The 15552-nt window shown below is 42.2% G+C and overlaps 2 protein-coding genes across 2 annotated transcripts in view; both read left to right on the plus strand.

The window, feature by feature from the left end:
• The first annotated feature begins 704 nt into the window (after positions 1–704).
• TNFRSF17 (TNF receptor superfamily member 17) lies at positions 705–2614 on the plus strand. Its single transcript, XM_034784369.1, has 3 exons — positions 705–846; positions 1179–1325; positions 2076–2614. The coding sequence occupies exons 1-3, from the start codon at positions 729–731 to the stop codon at positions 2342–2344; spliced, it is 534 nt and encodes a 177-aa protein (XP_034640260.1). The 5' UTR covers positions 705–728; the 3' UTR covers positions 2345–2614.
• A 2007-nt stretch (positions 2615–4621) lies between these two features.
• The window catches only part of LOC117883853 (sorting nexin-29-like), a 38319-nt gene continuing 27388 nt past the window's right edge, over positions 4622–15552 (plus strand). The window contains exon 1 of the mRNA XM_034783665.1: positions 4622–4933. Coding sequence (XP_034639556.1) covers positions 4741–4933 — 193 coding nt within the window. The 5' untranslated portion in view covers positions 4622–4740. The remainder of the gene's footprint in view (positions 4934–15552) is intronic.

Here is a 15552-nt window from a genome sequence, read left to right on the forward strand (position 1 = left end):
AGCCCAGCCCAGCCCAGCCCAGCCAATGGGAAGCGGAGGATCCGAGAGGAGGCGGGGTACAGCACTTGCCTCACCAAGCATACATTCTGTAGGTGTACTGACTTTGCCCCCTTCTCTATCCACTAGACAACACAGGCTCTTTTTGTCCTCTTTTTTCTCCTCTATTCATCAACAATACAGTATGTTGTTTGGTGGTGGCAATGGAACAGAAAAGAATAAAAATTAAACCAATGCTTCATGGAGAAGTTTGCAGTCTAGAATGAGATATAATTGGTATGGATCCATCAGTTCGACAGAAAGAATACAACAAACTCCTGAAGAAAGGGACTACCTGTTAATGAAAATGCTTGTTTAGGCATCCTCAGACTTTTTCTACAGTGTGTAGTGTTTAGCACCTGCTTGAGAAATGTCCTCTATAAATAATCAGTTTCTGTTTCAGACAGAATTTACATTGAAAATTACTTCCATCCAGCTGGATGGTCCTTCTAGAAACTTGAATCTGCAGTTACTATTCAAATGAGCAGCCAGAGTCCCTTGAGAAGCCTCAGGGTGAAATCCCTATTATTTAATATACTCTTTTAAAGAAGAACCTTGATATTTAGCTGGTGTTGCTGGCCACACTTACTACTGTTTGTACAAAGTGAGAAGTGGAAACATTTTTCCTCCTTAGCTTGTCCTTACTCTTTAACCATTTCTGTGGCTTCCTAGTTCACTAATTACTGACCCCGATGGCTCAACATTGCTTCAAAAATGAGTATTTTGACAGCTTGCTGCAATCTTGTATACCCTGTCACCTTCGATGTTCCAGTAAGCCACCTTTTTCATGTCAGAGCTATTGTAATGAGAGTAAGTACCAATTCTGTAACATTATTTGTTTGTGCTGTGCATTTTCACATTTATACTTAGCATTGATTCTAAATATAAACCATGAAAAATGACACTAAAGTTTACAAGACCAAGTATAAAATCTGTACAAGATTGAAGACCTAAACACAGTATTTTATATATCAACTGAACTATGTTAGGAAAAGTAAATGTTTCAAGCTACCTAGCTGTCACTCACCAGAAAAAGAAATTATTCCTTAGAGATGTGAGAGGCTTATAGATTAGGCCACGTATTTATATATTAATTGCTTGTTGTTTTTAATGTACATAATATGTCTCCTTTATTTTAAAAGGTACTACAGGTCAAGTAAAAGTATCAGATGCAATTCTTTGGATCGGTTTGGGAATAGGAGTGATTTTAACATTCACAGTGTTCATATTAATGGTCTTGTTTAAAATGCGGCACCCAAAACAATCAAAGGAAGAACTGAAAAACACAGGTACAAAATATGATTGTCAATAAATACAATTCTTTGTAAAATATTTTCAGATTGTTGTGAATTTCTGCTATGTTATTTTAATTTATAATGTTTAATATAGCCTACATCACCAGATTCTGATAGTTTTACTCATGTTGGAGAGTACATTATTCCACAAATAGATGAACTAAAGTCAATGGGGCTAACTGTGGCAAAAAGTACTTCCCAACATGGGTAAGGATATCATATTATAGCCAATAGTAGTTAGGAGCCCGCTGGTTTTGGCTACAGAATCACATTTGCTTTTTTATTTCAATATATATTTTTAACTTGCTTATCCTATTTTGCATTGGAAAATTGCTATAAACGCTTAACAGAATTTCTTTATTAAGGCCCAGTCCTTCCTGCCATTGAAGTCAAAAGGAATTTTACCTGGAGGGAGAATAAAAATGGAAGATTAGCCTTGCAGCTTGTAAAGTGTAAATTGACTTGATTCAACTCTGTAGCCTCTCAAAGCCATATATGAAGTATATTTTCCCTGTGGCAGAAAGAATTAAATTAATTTTTGACCTTTTCATATCCATAGATATTTACAGCAAAACATGCTTCTGTTAATTTTATTTGTGTATATGATAGTATATATATAATAGATTCCATACATGCCCATCCTAAATTCGGGAGCGGGGGACACGTTCAGTAGATTCTATGACTTGATTTTACTACTGAGATAGCATGACACGTGAACTAAAATATCTTTTCATATCTTCATAGAGTCTGCAGTGGAGCTGAATGTTATACTCAAGGCTGATATTGAGACCAGTGTGAATACAGATATAATTGTAGATTCCCTCCAAAGTGAAGCATCACTGATGTATTCAGTGGAGGAATGCACTTGCGGGGACTGTGACTTGGTGAAACTCCAAACTGGCTTTGATACTTCATTCCCATTACCAGCGACAGAGGAAGGAGCTACTGTTCTGGTCACCACAAAGACTTCTGAATATTGCAGCTATATTCCAGGTGTTATGATGACTCTGTGATAGGGAAATGGAAGCATTTTTTACTACATAATAATCAATCAGATCATCCAGTATAAGTATACTCATAAATTTTATTATTTGCTGTCAGTAGAGAAGGATAGTATATGTGGTTTCTTTATAGCTCTTGCATTTAACTTTAATTGGTATTATATTATTTCTAATTTTAGTCTCTCTTGGGAGCTATTTACTGGAACTTATAAGCTATAAGAACCCTTATGTGGGGAAAACTTTTCTGCACTATCATTAAAGACTATATTTACTAGACAAAAGGTTGGATGTGCATAAATGCCATCAATAAGCAAGCTCAAATATATATTTAATGACTATGTCACACAAATAAATCTTGTACAAAATGTTTTTGTAGTACTGAGAGGTGCAAAAAAAAAAAAAAATGGTATGTAGCATCACTTTTGTACCACTTCAGAGATCCAGGTTCTGAGACTTTGGGGCCCAATGAAAATGGGAATGCTTGCAAAGGAAGTGCTCTAATCCTGGATACATTTATGGAATATGCAGTTATACCCAGTTAAGATAGCAGCTGTGAGCTATACTGGAAGAGGAGATGGTATTGCATAGCCTCTAATTGCCAATCTGATTTCTGATAGTAGAGGAGGGCTTTCTTTTATGAATCAAACATTTTCAAAAAATGTAAAATCTCCCTATTTTAGCATGGGCTCCATAATGATCTATTTGTACTTAGCAAGGATTTACTAGTAGTATCAACTAGCTACATGCTAAAAACTCAACCTCAAATTAGGTATGCTTAGGCACCTAAATAAGTGTTTTCATAGCTGCTGAGCACTTGCAGTTCCCATTGAAGTCAATGAAGGCTGTTTGTGCTCAGCAATAATCACCTTTGTACTACTAGAGCACTGTTCATCCAAGGATCTCAGGGTGAACGAACAATCATGAGTGAATTAAGACAAGAATAACCCACATCTTAAAGGTGGGGAAATTGAGGAACTGAAAGGAAAAAGATTAAGAAACTTGCTTAACATCACACTCTCCACTTCTGACACACAGGCCACATATTTAGGCGTCTAATTATGGATTTAGATGTGTAACTCTGGCCACACAAGTCTGAAAATTTTGGCCTAGCCATACATCATGAGAATCTAAATAAGATGTACCGTAACTGTTTCTGTTACAACAATTGCATTAATCTTCATTTGTGCTTGGGACCTGTACAAGTCCTTGGATCTATGTGTGGATATAGCCCTTAATCAAAGAAAGATTTTATTCTTATTTGCTTTGGTACCTAGTTTTTCCAATTACTTTTGTAGTTATTCTTGGTGCTGTGTATTTTGAAACCTCAACAATTTGGGATTATTTTTGGTTAAATGATACCTGACACCTGTATTTAAAAGTTTAGAATATTTTATTTTTCACTAGTTTAACCCATCTTTTATTTATATATGGTATTTATAATTTCAAATTAGTATTATGAAGATACCGCTTTGCTCTGAAACAATTATCTGTACATGCAAAGAATCAGTGAAGGGGAAGTTGCTTTATGAAGCACATTAGAAAAGAAATACTGCAGAAGCTTCCAAATTACCACAGGACTACATCTATTGTGGATGTTCACATTTGGATGATTATGTTTCTAAGAGCAGAATGGCTTGGAGTTCAAGTGCTGCTTCATGCTGCCGCTAGATAGGCTTGAACTGTGAATGTGTAGATGTAGGTTTCTACTTTAGTTCCATCAGAAGGGGCTGGTCCCAAGAAATGAAGTTCAGATCAGGCTTTGCAGCACTTCTATGTTCAGGAGTGGAAACAAGGTTCACAATTGATAATCTATTCTGCTTTTTGGTTCACCTTATCAAAAAAACCCAACAACCCGCATGATGCAAAGTTTGCATGGATACCCCAGTTCTCCCTAAGCTGAAGTTGCTAGTGCCACAATCTTGACCTCAAGTATCAGGGGGTAGCCGTGTTAGTCTGTATCTACAAAAACAACAAGGAGTCTGGTGGCACCTTAAAGACTAACAGATTTATTTGGGCATAAGCTTTCGTGAGTAAAAACCTCACTTCTTCGGATGCATAACACCAGCTTTCCTTTTCCTTGACTGCCTCTGATTCTTTAACCCAGGTAATTAGTTAGCAGAGAAAACTGGACCTGAATCTCCCACTGAAGTGGTTATTATTTTGCTTCCAAGCAGCCCCAGGCCCTCCACCTCCCCGAACGGCTCTGGGCGTGGGGCCTAGAGGCTGAATGGGGCCCTTCCCCCAGTGAGCGGGGCACAGGAGAGCCTGCCCTCGGCTAGCCAGAGACCCGCCCACCAGGAGCGGGGCCATCACAGGACCCCGCCGCGAGCGCGCCCTTCCCCAGGCCAGGCAGCTCTCAGCGCTCCTGCGAGGCGGTTGGGGAAGCGCACGCGGCGCGGAGGGAGGGCATGTCGGAGCTCTCTCTCGCGCGCGCCCTCAGGCTCCAGTATTTACCTTCCGGGGCGGCGGGGCTTCACTTCCGGGGCGGGGTGTCCGCTCTGTGTGTCCCCGGCCCCGCTTCCCTCCGTGGAGCTGTCTCAGCGGGAGCAGGGGGGCTAGCTGCAGTCCCGGGGAGGGACCGGACTCAGGGCATCATGAGCGGTGAGTGCCCGCCCGAGCCCGCGGGGATGGGGGCTCAGCCTGCGTCACAGCCGCCCCCCCCCCGCTCTCCCCACTGTCTGCGGTGCTGCCTGCCGGGGGTCATGGCGCGCCCCGTGCCAGCCGGTGCTAAGGGCCGGTTTAGGCTGTCGGCTCCCGCTGGGGGCAGGCTGACGTGCTGGAGGGGTATCCTAGCCCCTGGGCACTAGGGAGGTGGCCCCTCCTACTTCGGAGCCCCGAGTGAGGCGCATCTCCCCTTCTCCCCCTTCATTTTTATTGTGTGAAGCTCAGCCCTCGAGCAACGTGTGAAATCCCAGACCCTGCAGCGCTGAGCCCCTGAGAGCCACACGGACTGTAAACACCTGTAAGGCCAACTGCTTTGGCATCAAAGTTGCCTAAACTGAGCAAAGTGCAGAAAGTAAACAGAGCATAAATAACGTAATATTCTTACTTGACTTAATACACTGAGGTGTGGTTAGTAACCCGAGCAAAGAAACGTGTTTGTTGATGTGATTTTTTTTTTTTAAAGTGACAATGCGAAACCTCCATCTGTAACTCTTGAAATACGCACACCAGTTCTGGACACGTGTTTTTCCTTCTACCCTAAATTAACTGCAGGGTATTTAAGGTCAAGTGAGGCAAGATGGTGTTCACTGAATCTTAAGATTTTAATGAGAGAGGAAGAATTGTACAGTTTTCCACAGGCCTCAGTTTTTCTTGAACTGGCCATTTATCTTGTAAATATAGGATCTAGGGCAATTCTATCCTTCCAGGGATTAGGGGCGAATCAGCATGGAGGTTAATCTCTGAGATGGAGGGAAGGGTGAGTTGAAGTACCAGCACTGATAGTAACAGTTAACAATAGTTATCTTCAAAGGGGATTCTTACGTGAGTGATATTTTAAATATTATTTCAAAATGCAGATTGACACATTCTTCATTCAAATAGAGAGATAATGTAGTTATAAAAATTGACTTGAAATAAGACCTGTCAGAGTTGCTCATAAAACACAAATAGCATGCTGAGGGAAATCATCCCTGACCCTGAGATTGTCCTTTTTTCTGCAGCAGTTAATTGGGAATTAGGTCCTGGGTTCTGTTCTAACTCTACTGCCAAAATGTTTAACCCCTATTGATGAAAGGTGCAATTTTAACATTTAAAGTATTAACTGAGGCAGCTAAACCCCATGTGGATTCATGAATTACATTGGCTATGAAAGAGAAACTATACAGCAGATGAAAGTGAAAGCATCTTAGTAACATTTTCTCTCAGTTTATCTGGCATTTGTATTTATTTTGATAAATAACTTTTCTAATTTTAACTTGTAAGGAGATGAAAAAGATGATAATAGACCTGCAGGGAAAGTTATTAGTATTTTGTGAAATGCAGGTAACATTCAAACGTTCAAAACACAAAAAATCTTTTCTCAGATGTTCGGCTTCATTTCAAGTTTTGCCACTATATACATATATACTTCAAAACTACCCTCTTAACCTATAGGGGCCTGCATCTGCTTTTTAGATGTTGCTCCAGTCCTGCAGTTAGCTCAACCTGGATGTAGGATCAGGGCTTAAGTTGTTGTTGGGTGGTAAGTCTTTGCACACTTGAGCAATGGAATTTCCCTTTACAGTTAAAAATAACAGTTGACATCTCTACGAAAAACTCTGAAAGCTGTTTTATTAGCAGCAGTTTTGTCTATAGTTTGTTTATATACTATATTTCTTGTCACTATTTTTATGAATTACCAAATCTTTGTTTTTAAAGCCTTCATCTGTTTTTTACCAATAGAGAGACATGTATGATGCGGGTAGAATTCTCTCTAAATTGAAATGTTTTTCAGTTATCCAGGACAGGATTATGCATAAAGCAACGTTATTAAGGATGGTTGGCAAAACGTTTGACCTACCTTTATGAACTTGTAAATCTTGCCAAGATCTATGAGTTAATTAAACAATAAAGTGAAACATATTTTAATATAACTCTTTCTTCTGGAAAAAGTAGGGTTTATGGGAACATAAATTTGGGCGTCACGGAACAGAGCAGCAGGAAAGAGAAAGTATGCATCATATTCACACTTGTCTTTAGGTAGAGAATTAGGCAAACTTAAAAGTAATCTATTTCAACTACACCTCTACCCCGATATAACACGGTCCTCGGGAGACAAAAAATCTCACCGTGTTATATCGAACTTGCTTTGACCTCCCTGTTCCTTGTTCCATGACCACCCCCTCCAGAGACCCCGTCCTTAATCACCCCCAGAACCCCACCCCGTACCCAACCCCCCTGACCACTCCGACTCCTATCCACGCCCCCTGCCCCCTGACAGGCACTCACCCGCAGCGGCGGGAAGCGGAGCAACGTGGCCCCAGTCCGCTTTGCTCCACTCCGCCACCTCCCAGCCGCGGTGCTCCGCTTCCTGCAGCCGGTGAGTGCGGGGAGGTTGGGGAAAGGACGCCCTCCGCACTCACCGGCAGCGGGAAGCAGAGTAGGGTGACCAGATGTCCCAATTTTATAGGTCTTTTTCTTATATAGGCTCCTATTACCCCCCACCCCCGTCCCGATTTTTCACACTTGCTGTCTGGTCACCCTAAAGCAGAGCGATGCGGCCCCAGCCCGCTCTGCTTTCCTTGCCCTAGCTCCAGCTGTGTCGCTGGGGGTGCGGGGGGTGGGTTGGGAAAGGTCCTGTACTCACCTGCTGCGGGAAGCGGAGCGCCGCGGCTGGGAGCTGGCAGAGTGGAGTGGGCTGGGGCAGGGCTGCTCTGCTTCTGCCGCTGCCGGTGAGTGCGGTGGGGATCCCTTCCCCCCAAGCTGTGTCCCCCAAGCGACACGGCTGGGCCGGGGCGAGGGAAGCAGAGCAGGCTGCTCTCGGCCCCCCGCTAATCTCCTGGGCCACTCTGGGACTGCGGGGGCCCCCCAAATTGACCCCCCCCACAGCTTCTGCTTCCTAGACCCTGGGGGCGGGAAGCCCCTGACCGCCCCCGAGACCCTCTGCCCCTTATCCAACCCGTCAGACCCGGAACCCTTAACATGCTGCTCAGAGCAGCGTGTCAGAGCTTTACCGTGTTGTATGCGAACCTGTGTTATATCGGGTCATGTTATATCGGGGTAGAGGTGTATGTCTCTTTTTGAGGCTGGGACACAATCATTTATTATCAGACAGTAGCATTATACTTTTAGAGTTTATAATATAATAGAAAAATGATTAAGGACAAAGTTTTAACTGATTTGTTTAATGCATCTTTTTTGTTTTAAGATCAAGATTTTGCACTGTTCTTTATATTTAGTCTAAAATCTTAGTCTTAAAACTAAAGATGAATAGGACAATTTGCATGCATTAAACAAGTCAGTTAAAACTTTGTCAATCATTTTTCTATAATATTATGAACTCTAAAAGTATAAATGTTAGTGTGCGAGAACCAGGAATTGCCTCTGACCACCGTTTTTTCAAATTGAAATGCAAATATGGTACAAAAGTAAAAAATTTAATTAGACTGGTAAGTTTATTAGTTTTATTAATCTGTTGCCTTAGTAACATAGATTCAGTATTTTATGGTGTGATTTTTTTTGATAATGTCCTTTTAACAGAATGTGGAACTGTAGTCATGTATGAAATACTGCCTGATAGATATTTCCTGTACAATTATATCTACTTCATTAATAGTCATGATCTACTCTTACATGCTAGAATATTTTTTTTGTGGGTGAGATGACAACCCCAGTTAATATAGACACGAACTGTATTCAGTTGTGGGGCTATTATAGCATTTTGGACTTGCCATGTACAGTATTGAATAGCTAAAACTGTCAGGGACCATCACACAAATAATCAACTCACTACATTTGCTGACTGTAATTACCAAACTTTGCATATTGGAGTCTGCGCACTGTGGAATTTCTTAGGTTATTGTGTGACAGAACTCAGTTTTATTAACAGAATGAGAGAGATTTATTCATATGAATTGGAGGCTCTTCAATAGAAGTGATTCATATCAGGGGACATAGCCTAATTTTAGATGTGGAGGTGGTTTGACAAAGGGGGCTTTGGCTAAACAAGGTTTGTGTGTGTGTATGTGTGTGTGTATTTTTATATATTTGGACTGCTCAAATGCCAACCCTAAAAATAAATTATATACACCGGACCCCTGCTAGAACGCGGGGTTTTGGATCCATGTGCGGTCCCGCGTTAACGCGGGGACCGCGTAACCATGGATTCCAATGAAGGTACAGTAATTACATTTGGGATCCATGCGCGGTCCCGCTCTATAACCGAATTTGCGCTATAAAGATACGCGTTCTAGCAAGGGTCTGCTGTGTGTATATATATACTGTATATATATTTAGGGTTGGCATTTGAGCGGTCCAAAAATAACAGGTCAAATATTTTAAAGCACTAATTTATTAGAATAGTAACACAAAAGTGTAAGATGTTATGGTGTCTAATAGGCTTAGCCTTAGATATTTATGCCTAATTACAAAAAACAAGTTTCAATTCAGAAGAATATGAAACACAATGAAATGAATCTTTAAAAAATGAAAGAAATAATTACTCTCATTACCCTTTTTAGCAATGGGTTAGCATTTAAACATGAACATTATTCAAGACTGAACCAGTTACAATGAAAAAGTAAAATAAAATTAAACAGAAATAAAACACATAGCAACTCTGAGAGTCCTTTTTAAAGGCACTTATGCTTGATAGGCCAATTCTTCAATCATCTTAATGGCTTGTGCATATTTTCTGTGTGTTAGGGGAGGAGACTTAATGACTGAATGCTCCTCTTTCTCCCCCACTCTTTTCTGAGTTAATTTCTGTAAATGTGTCTAGTCAGTTTAGATGTAAGCTCTTTGAGGCAGGGATCATATATTTTAACTTGTTTAATGTGTTTTGTAAACTGCCATGTACAGTGATGGCCAGGTATACAAATAAAGATACAGATATATACATATATTGTTTGTTCTGGAGATTCCAATCAGTCAAGATGCTAAGCTTTCAATTAAAAAGCTACAACAAGTTTGCATCTGAAGAAGTGAGGATCTTACCCACGAAAGCTTATGCTCCCAATACTTCTGTTAGTCTTAAAGGTGCCACAGGACCCTCTGTTGCTTTTTACAGATTCAGACTAACACGGCTACCCCTCTGATAGCTTTCAATTAGTTCACCTTTTTCCAAACAGTTGCTATTAGCATATGTTAAAGTGAGTGATCAGTACATTTAAGTAGGCTTGCTAACAGATGACACAATAATGCAGCCTACCTTTTTGATTGTCATCTACATCAGGGCATTCTTGGTGGAATATCTGACAGTATTTGACCCTTGTCAAATAATAGGTGGTCAATTGTATGGCTTGGCAAGCCTAATTTTTTTTTTACCATTACAAGACACTAGGTGAAATGATACAACAGATTTACTATGCTTCTAATGTAAACTTAGCCTTAATGCCAACAAAGTCTTTAACTTGTCACTTATTCAAGATGATTTTATCTGCTTGGGTAGTGCAGTGAAGAAGTGTATCTGCCTTTAACTTTCTGAAACTGACTCAAATCCTGACTTGGGTTACAAGAAAACAGGAACCTGAAGAGTCTCATTTTAAGCTCTATTTGTGCACCACAGCCTTCACTGTAATTGTCTTTGCAAAAGAGAGGATGAGGACTCAAATAGTATCAGTATGGTCTGACAAGAATTAGGTATATTGACAGAGCTAGGTACTAAAGCTTTCTGTAGTATGGCTAATTCAAGGCAGCACCATTGAGTACTAAATTCAAATACAATTTTTAAAAGTTGATCTTTGTTCGTATCTGAATTTAATCATATTTGCTGCATATGTAGTGATTGGGTGTATTAGGATGAATTAAAGGGACACAATCAGTTTAAAAATCATACTTCTGTCTGAGTTATTTTAACTATAGTTTCTACAAATAGTTCTTAAAATCACTGTAACTTAGAAGGATTAGACGAAAACTTTTTTTTCCCCACTTGCATAATCAGTCAGTTTCTACTCGTGTGTGTTTGGATCTTTCTCATACAATACAGACAGGAAAAACATTTTAAAAATAGAAAAGTGTGTCTGTAAAAGCACCAAAAATGTGATGTGACTCAGAGGCAGGTGCAGTACCTGAAACTAATTTTAGCTCACTTTTTGAAACTGATTACTTTTAAAGGGAAGGAGACTCTTCATGCGTTTCTTAGTTTTTGCTTCTTTAAACTCATATTTTCATTGTCATTTTTAGACTTCTGCATGGACTTCCTTTTTTTTACATAATAATCTAAATATAACTTTTCCTCCCCTCCGTGTGACATATTTAATGTAAAAAAACCCCAGTAATATATATGGTGCTGCAAATTTACTGCTATTTGAATTTGCATGGGAGCAGTTCAGCCACCCAGCTTTAGGACTTGGCATCACAATAACTTTAGCGGTGTGTAAATTGTGAAATGGAATGCAGTAGATCCCTCTTAATTGGTACCCCCTTGTGACTGGGTGCCTGAATGGGCCACACTGAGGATGCTATATTCAGGACAGACTGCAAGGAATAGGGCAGACAATCCCCCAGACTGGTGATTTATTCTTTATTAGATTCACCACGCCTGTAACAAAACAACTTCTGTAATACCACACTGGTTACCAAGAAGCCAAATACAGTCCCCTTTAAGTATTCCAGCTCTTGACCTCTATCTAGATAGCCAAGTGTAATATAGTAAATGGTTACTGAAAACCAGGTTTACCATATTTTAGGTCCACCAGTCCCAAAGGACCAGACACTGATCCCCTGGTCATCATGAATTTTAGATCTTACCCAATAATCATGCAGATCCTAATCCTGTAGTAACTAAAACTAAAGGTTTTAATGACAAATGGAAAAAGAAGGAAGAGAGTTGCAGTGTTTAAGAGATCAATATACATACAGATATGTGAAAAGTCCTGAGGTCAGTTTCATAGCAAAGACTGTGAGGCTGGTGATTTGTAAAAAGTCTTTATGGAATCAATTAAAAAAGTTATAGTCCAATAGTTAGTCCAGGTGTAGAGTTTGTTCAAATTCTTCCATTAGAATTCCAGGGTAAACCTGGAGACCTCAGTCTTGTGACTTAGACCTTGCCTGTCAAAATTTAAGCAGACCTGAGATAAAAAGGATCAGGCCCGGGGCTTTTTCTTTAGAGTCTTCTGGCAAGCTGATAAGCCTCTTGATAACAATTGCCACAGCAAGACCTTTCCTGGCTGAAGAATAGGCAGCGTATATTGTTGCTTTGAAGCTGATCTTCTATTTCCTATGCATACACAGGAAAACTGGCTGCATTCATTCATATAAGGCAATTAGCCTTTCAAACTATCAAGGCAGTTCATAATAGCATAGATAATTGAACTGAAGACAATGTAAATAATATTAGGGTGCTACTGTAGACAATAATACCTCAGAACTAACTGATGCTTCCTAAAAATCTTTGAAAAATATTCTGGACCTCTTTATGTCCTCAGATACAGTTGTGAGACTACATTAGAAAGGAGTAGTAATTATGCATGCGTATCTTATATGCGTATTGTTTTCAAGGTCAGCTATTCATTCCTGTTGTTGACTCCTCGTTTGAAGTCTTATTCCACCTCTCATCACACTCTTCTCCACAGCAGCCAACTGTGATGCTATGAATGGAGAATTAGGACTTCAAGTGAGATAATCAGGGGCTGATATACTAAAAACAACAAAGATACTGTTATGCAAATATCCCTAGTATCCTTTTTTAAAAGAAGAAAAATTTAATATAGGTAAAATTGGCTTTCAGTAGTGTTTTTTTAAGACTTCTCAAGGGGTATCATTAGGACTTTAAAGAAGGGGTCTCAAACTCCCGGCCCACAGGCCATCTGCAGCCCACGAGCCTCCCCAATGTGGCCCGTGGGGCTCCAGCAGGTTTGGGGCTGGGTCTCTCCCTTGGTCCTGCCTGCCACCCCTGGGCGCTACCTCCCCTCCCCCCCAGGGGCCCCGGCAGCGCAGCGCAGCTGAGCAGCATCTGCCTGCTCGCTTCAGTGGCTGCCGGCCCCTTCCTGTGGCCCAGGGGCGGGGCAGGACGGGGCTGTGCCTCCGCGCGCTGACCCTGCCCCGAGCACCCCTGTGGCCAATGGAAAGCTGTGGGGGTGGTGCCTGGGGGCAGCAGGGCGCGGAGGCCCCCCGGCCCGCCCTGCCTTGGAGCCCCAGATAAGCGCTGCACCCCCTGACTCCGTCCCATAGCCTGCACCCCTTTCCCCTTCCCACACACCCCCTCCTGCCCCCAAACTCCCTCCCTGAGCCTGCACCCCTCCCTGTCCCCCCAACCCCCAAACTCCCTCCCGGAGCCTGCACCCCAGACCCCCTCCCCCACCCAAACTCCCTCCCAGAGCCCAACCTCTCACCTCTTCTGCACCCCAACTCCCTCGCAGAGCCTGCACCCCAGACTTCCCCGCCCCCCCCAACTCCCTTCCAGAGCCTTAGGCAGGTGGGGGGTGGAGTTTTGTGGGGGTGGGTTCTGGGCGACATGAGTGACATTGGCCCGCTGGGAGGATCTGAGGACTGGCACTGGCTCTAAGGTAAATTGAGTTTGAGACCCCTGCTTTAAAGGATCATAACAGTTAACTGAGACTTGTAATACTATTTTGTGTTTATATATTACAGGGATCGGCAACCTTTGTCATGTGGCCCACCAGGGTAAGCACCCTGGCGGACTGGGCCGGTTTGTTTACCTGCCGCGTCTGCAGGTTCAGCTGATTGCAGCTCCCACTGGCAGCAGTTTGCCGTCCCTGGCCAACGGGGGCTGCGGGAAGCGGTAGCCAGCACATCCCTCGGCCTGGGCTGCTTCCCGCAGCCCCCATTGGACTGGAGCGGCGAACTGCGGCCAGTGGGAGCTGCGATCGGCCGAACCTGTGGACGCGGCAGGTTTTGCTTTGGCATGTTCTGGCTCTGCATATACTCCAGGACAATGCGCGTGTTTATAGTGCTCATAATTGCCGCGGTGATCTGAGTGCTATGGCGTCTGGGCTGAAAAAAGGCGCGAAACTATTGTCTGACGGAGGGAGGGAGGGGCGAGTGACGACATGGCTTACAGGGAATTAAAAGGTGGCTGTGCATCAGGGAGAAACACAAACAACTGTCACATAGAATGCCCCCCCCAAAGATTGAACTTAAAACCCTGGGTTTAGCAGGCCGTTGATTTCACGGAGGGAGGGGGAAGCAAATGAATACAGAACAAATCTGGTCCATTTATCTTTTACATCTTAGGCTGGCAGCAGACGGTGCAGCATGACTGATAGCCATTGGCATCTTTTGGGTGCTTGGCAGAAGATGCTGTATTACGATTGCTAGCCATCATCGTCAAGACGGTGCAATAGGACTGCCGGCAGGACTGAGTCTCCAGGAGACAAAACATGTCTGCCCAGGTGCCTCTGACTGAACTCACTGAGGAATATGACGATGATGGATACCAATCGTAATACACCATCCATTGCCAAAAGGCAAGGAGCTGCTGCTATATAGCAATGCAGCCCCATGTCTGCTGGCACCCAGATGACATATGGTGACGGTGAGCTGAACTGAGCTGAGTGGGCTCCATGCTTGCCGTGGTATGTTGTCTGCACAGGTAACCCAGGTAAAAAGGCACGAATCAATTGTCTGCCGTTGTTCTGATGGAGCATGTACCCAGAGCCCCCTGCGACACTGTTTTTGCATCATCAGGCTTTGGGATCTCAACCAAGAATTCCAATGCGCGGCAGAGACTGCAGGAACTGTGGGATAGCTACCCACAGTACAATGCTCCGGAAGTCGACGCTAGCCTCGGTACTGTGGACGCGGTCTGCTGACTTAATGCACTTAGAGCATTTTATGTGGGGACACACACAATCGACTGTATAAAACCAATTTCTATAAAACCGGCTTCTATAAATTCGACCTAATTTCGTAGTGTAGACATACCATAAGATAAGATTCTCGTTGTATTTTCCCAGTTACCTGGAAAGAAATGGGAGTATTGAAGGAATGAGACTGAGGCAACATGGGGCATGCATGTGGTTTTGTTTATGGCTGGATTTTATTAAGCGTGTACTCTCACTGGCATGTTTTTCTTGTACAGTTTTGTAAGTGATTTTGATTAGTTGTGGCACACTTAGACCTACAGATTACTTACTCCCTAAAAATATAAATAAAACCATAGTACAATATGTCTTAATTCAGCAAAGTTGGAATCTCTGATAAAAATTCTCAGGACTGAAATAATAACGATTATACAGGTCATGGCTGATGTGCATTGGCATAACTGTCTGATGACTCTAGCCAGAGCTACTAGTATCACATTCATGTGTATAGAGTTCTTAAAAAAAAAAAAAAAAAAATCTCATAATGATTGCAGAACTTGATTCAAAGTTCAAAATCTAAAGTTAACCCTCTGTAAATTAATAATGGAAAATAGCAGTGGTTTCCAAGTGAAGCACCACTAATCTGTTATGTAATTAGATAATAGTAATTTAGGTAATAAAATATACTTGTTTTCTTTAATTATGGATTCACATCTGGTACAGGCGTCCTGTGTTTTCTCGAGTCCAACTCTTGTCTGGGTTTTAGAAATTACTCTGCAGGAGAGGAGCAGCTTCCACAGAATGAATTGTGGT

This window comes from Trachemys scripta, chromosome 10 (genome assembly GCF_013100865.1).
Source record: "Trachemys scripta elegans isolate TJP31775 chromosome 10, CAS_Tse_1.0, whole genome shotgun sequence".
In the NCBI taxonomy this organism is placed as follows: Eukaryota; Metazoa; Chordata; order Testudines; family Emydidae; genus Trachemys; species Trachemys scripta.

Bases quoted from the DNA above. Each gene is read 5' to 3' on its own strand.
- TNFRSF17 (XM_034784369.1), top strand. From the start codon at position 729: ATGGCTCAACATTGCTTCAAAAATGAGTATTTTGACAGCTTGCTGCAA. The intron at 847-1,178 runs GTAAGTACCAAT...TTATTTTAAAAG, and splicing joins TCAGAGCTATTGTAATGAGA to GTACTACAGGTCAAGTAAAA. The intron at 1,326-2,075 runs GTACAAAATATG...ATATCTTCATAG, and splicing joins GGAAGAACTGAAAAACACAG to AGTCTGCAGTGGAGCTGAAT.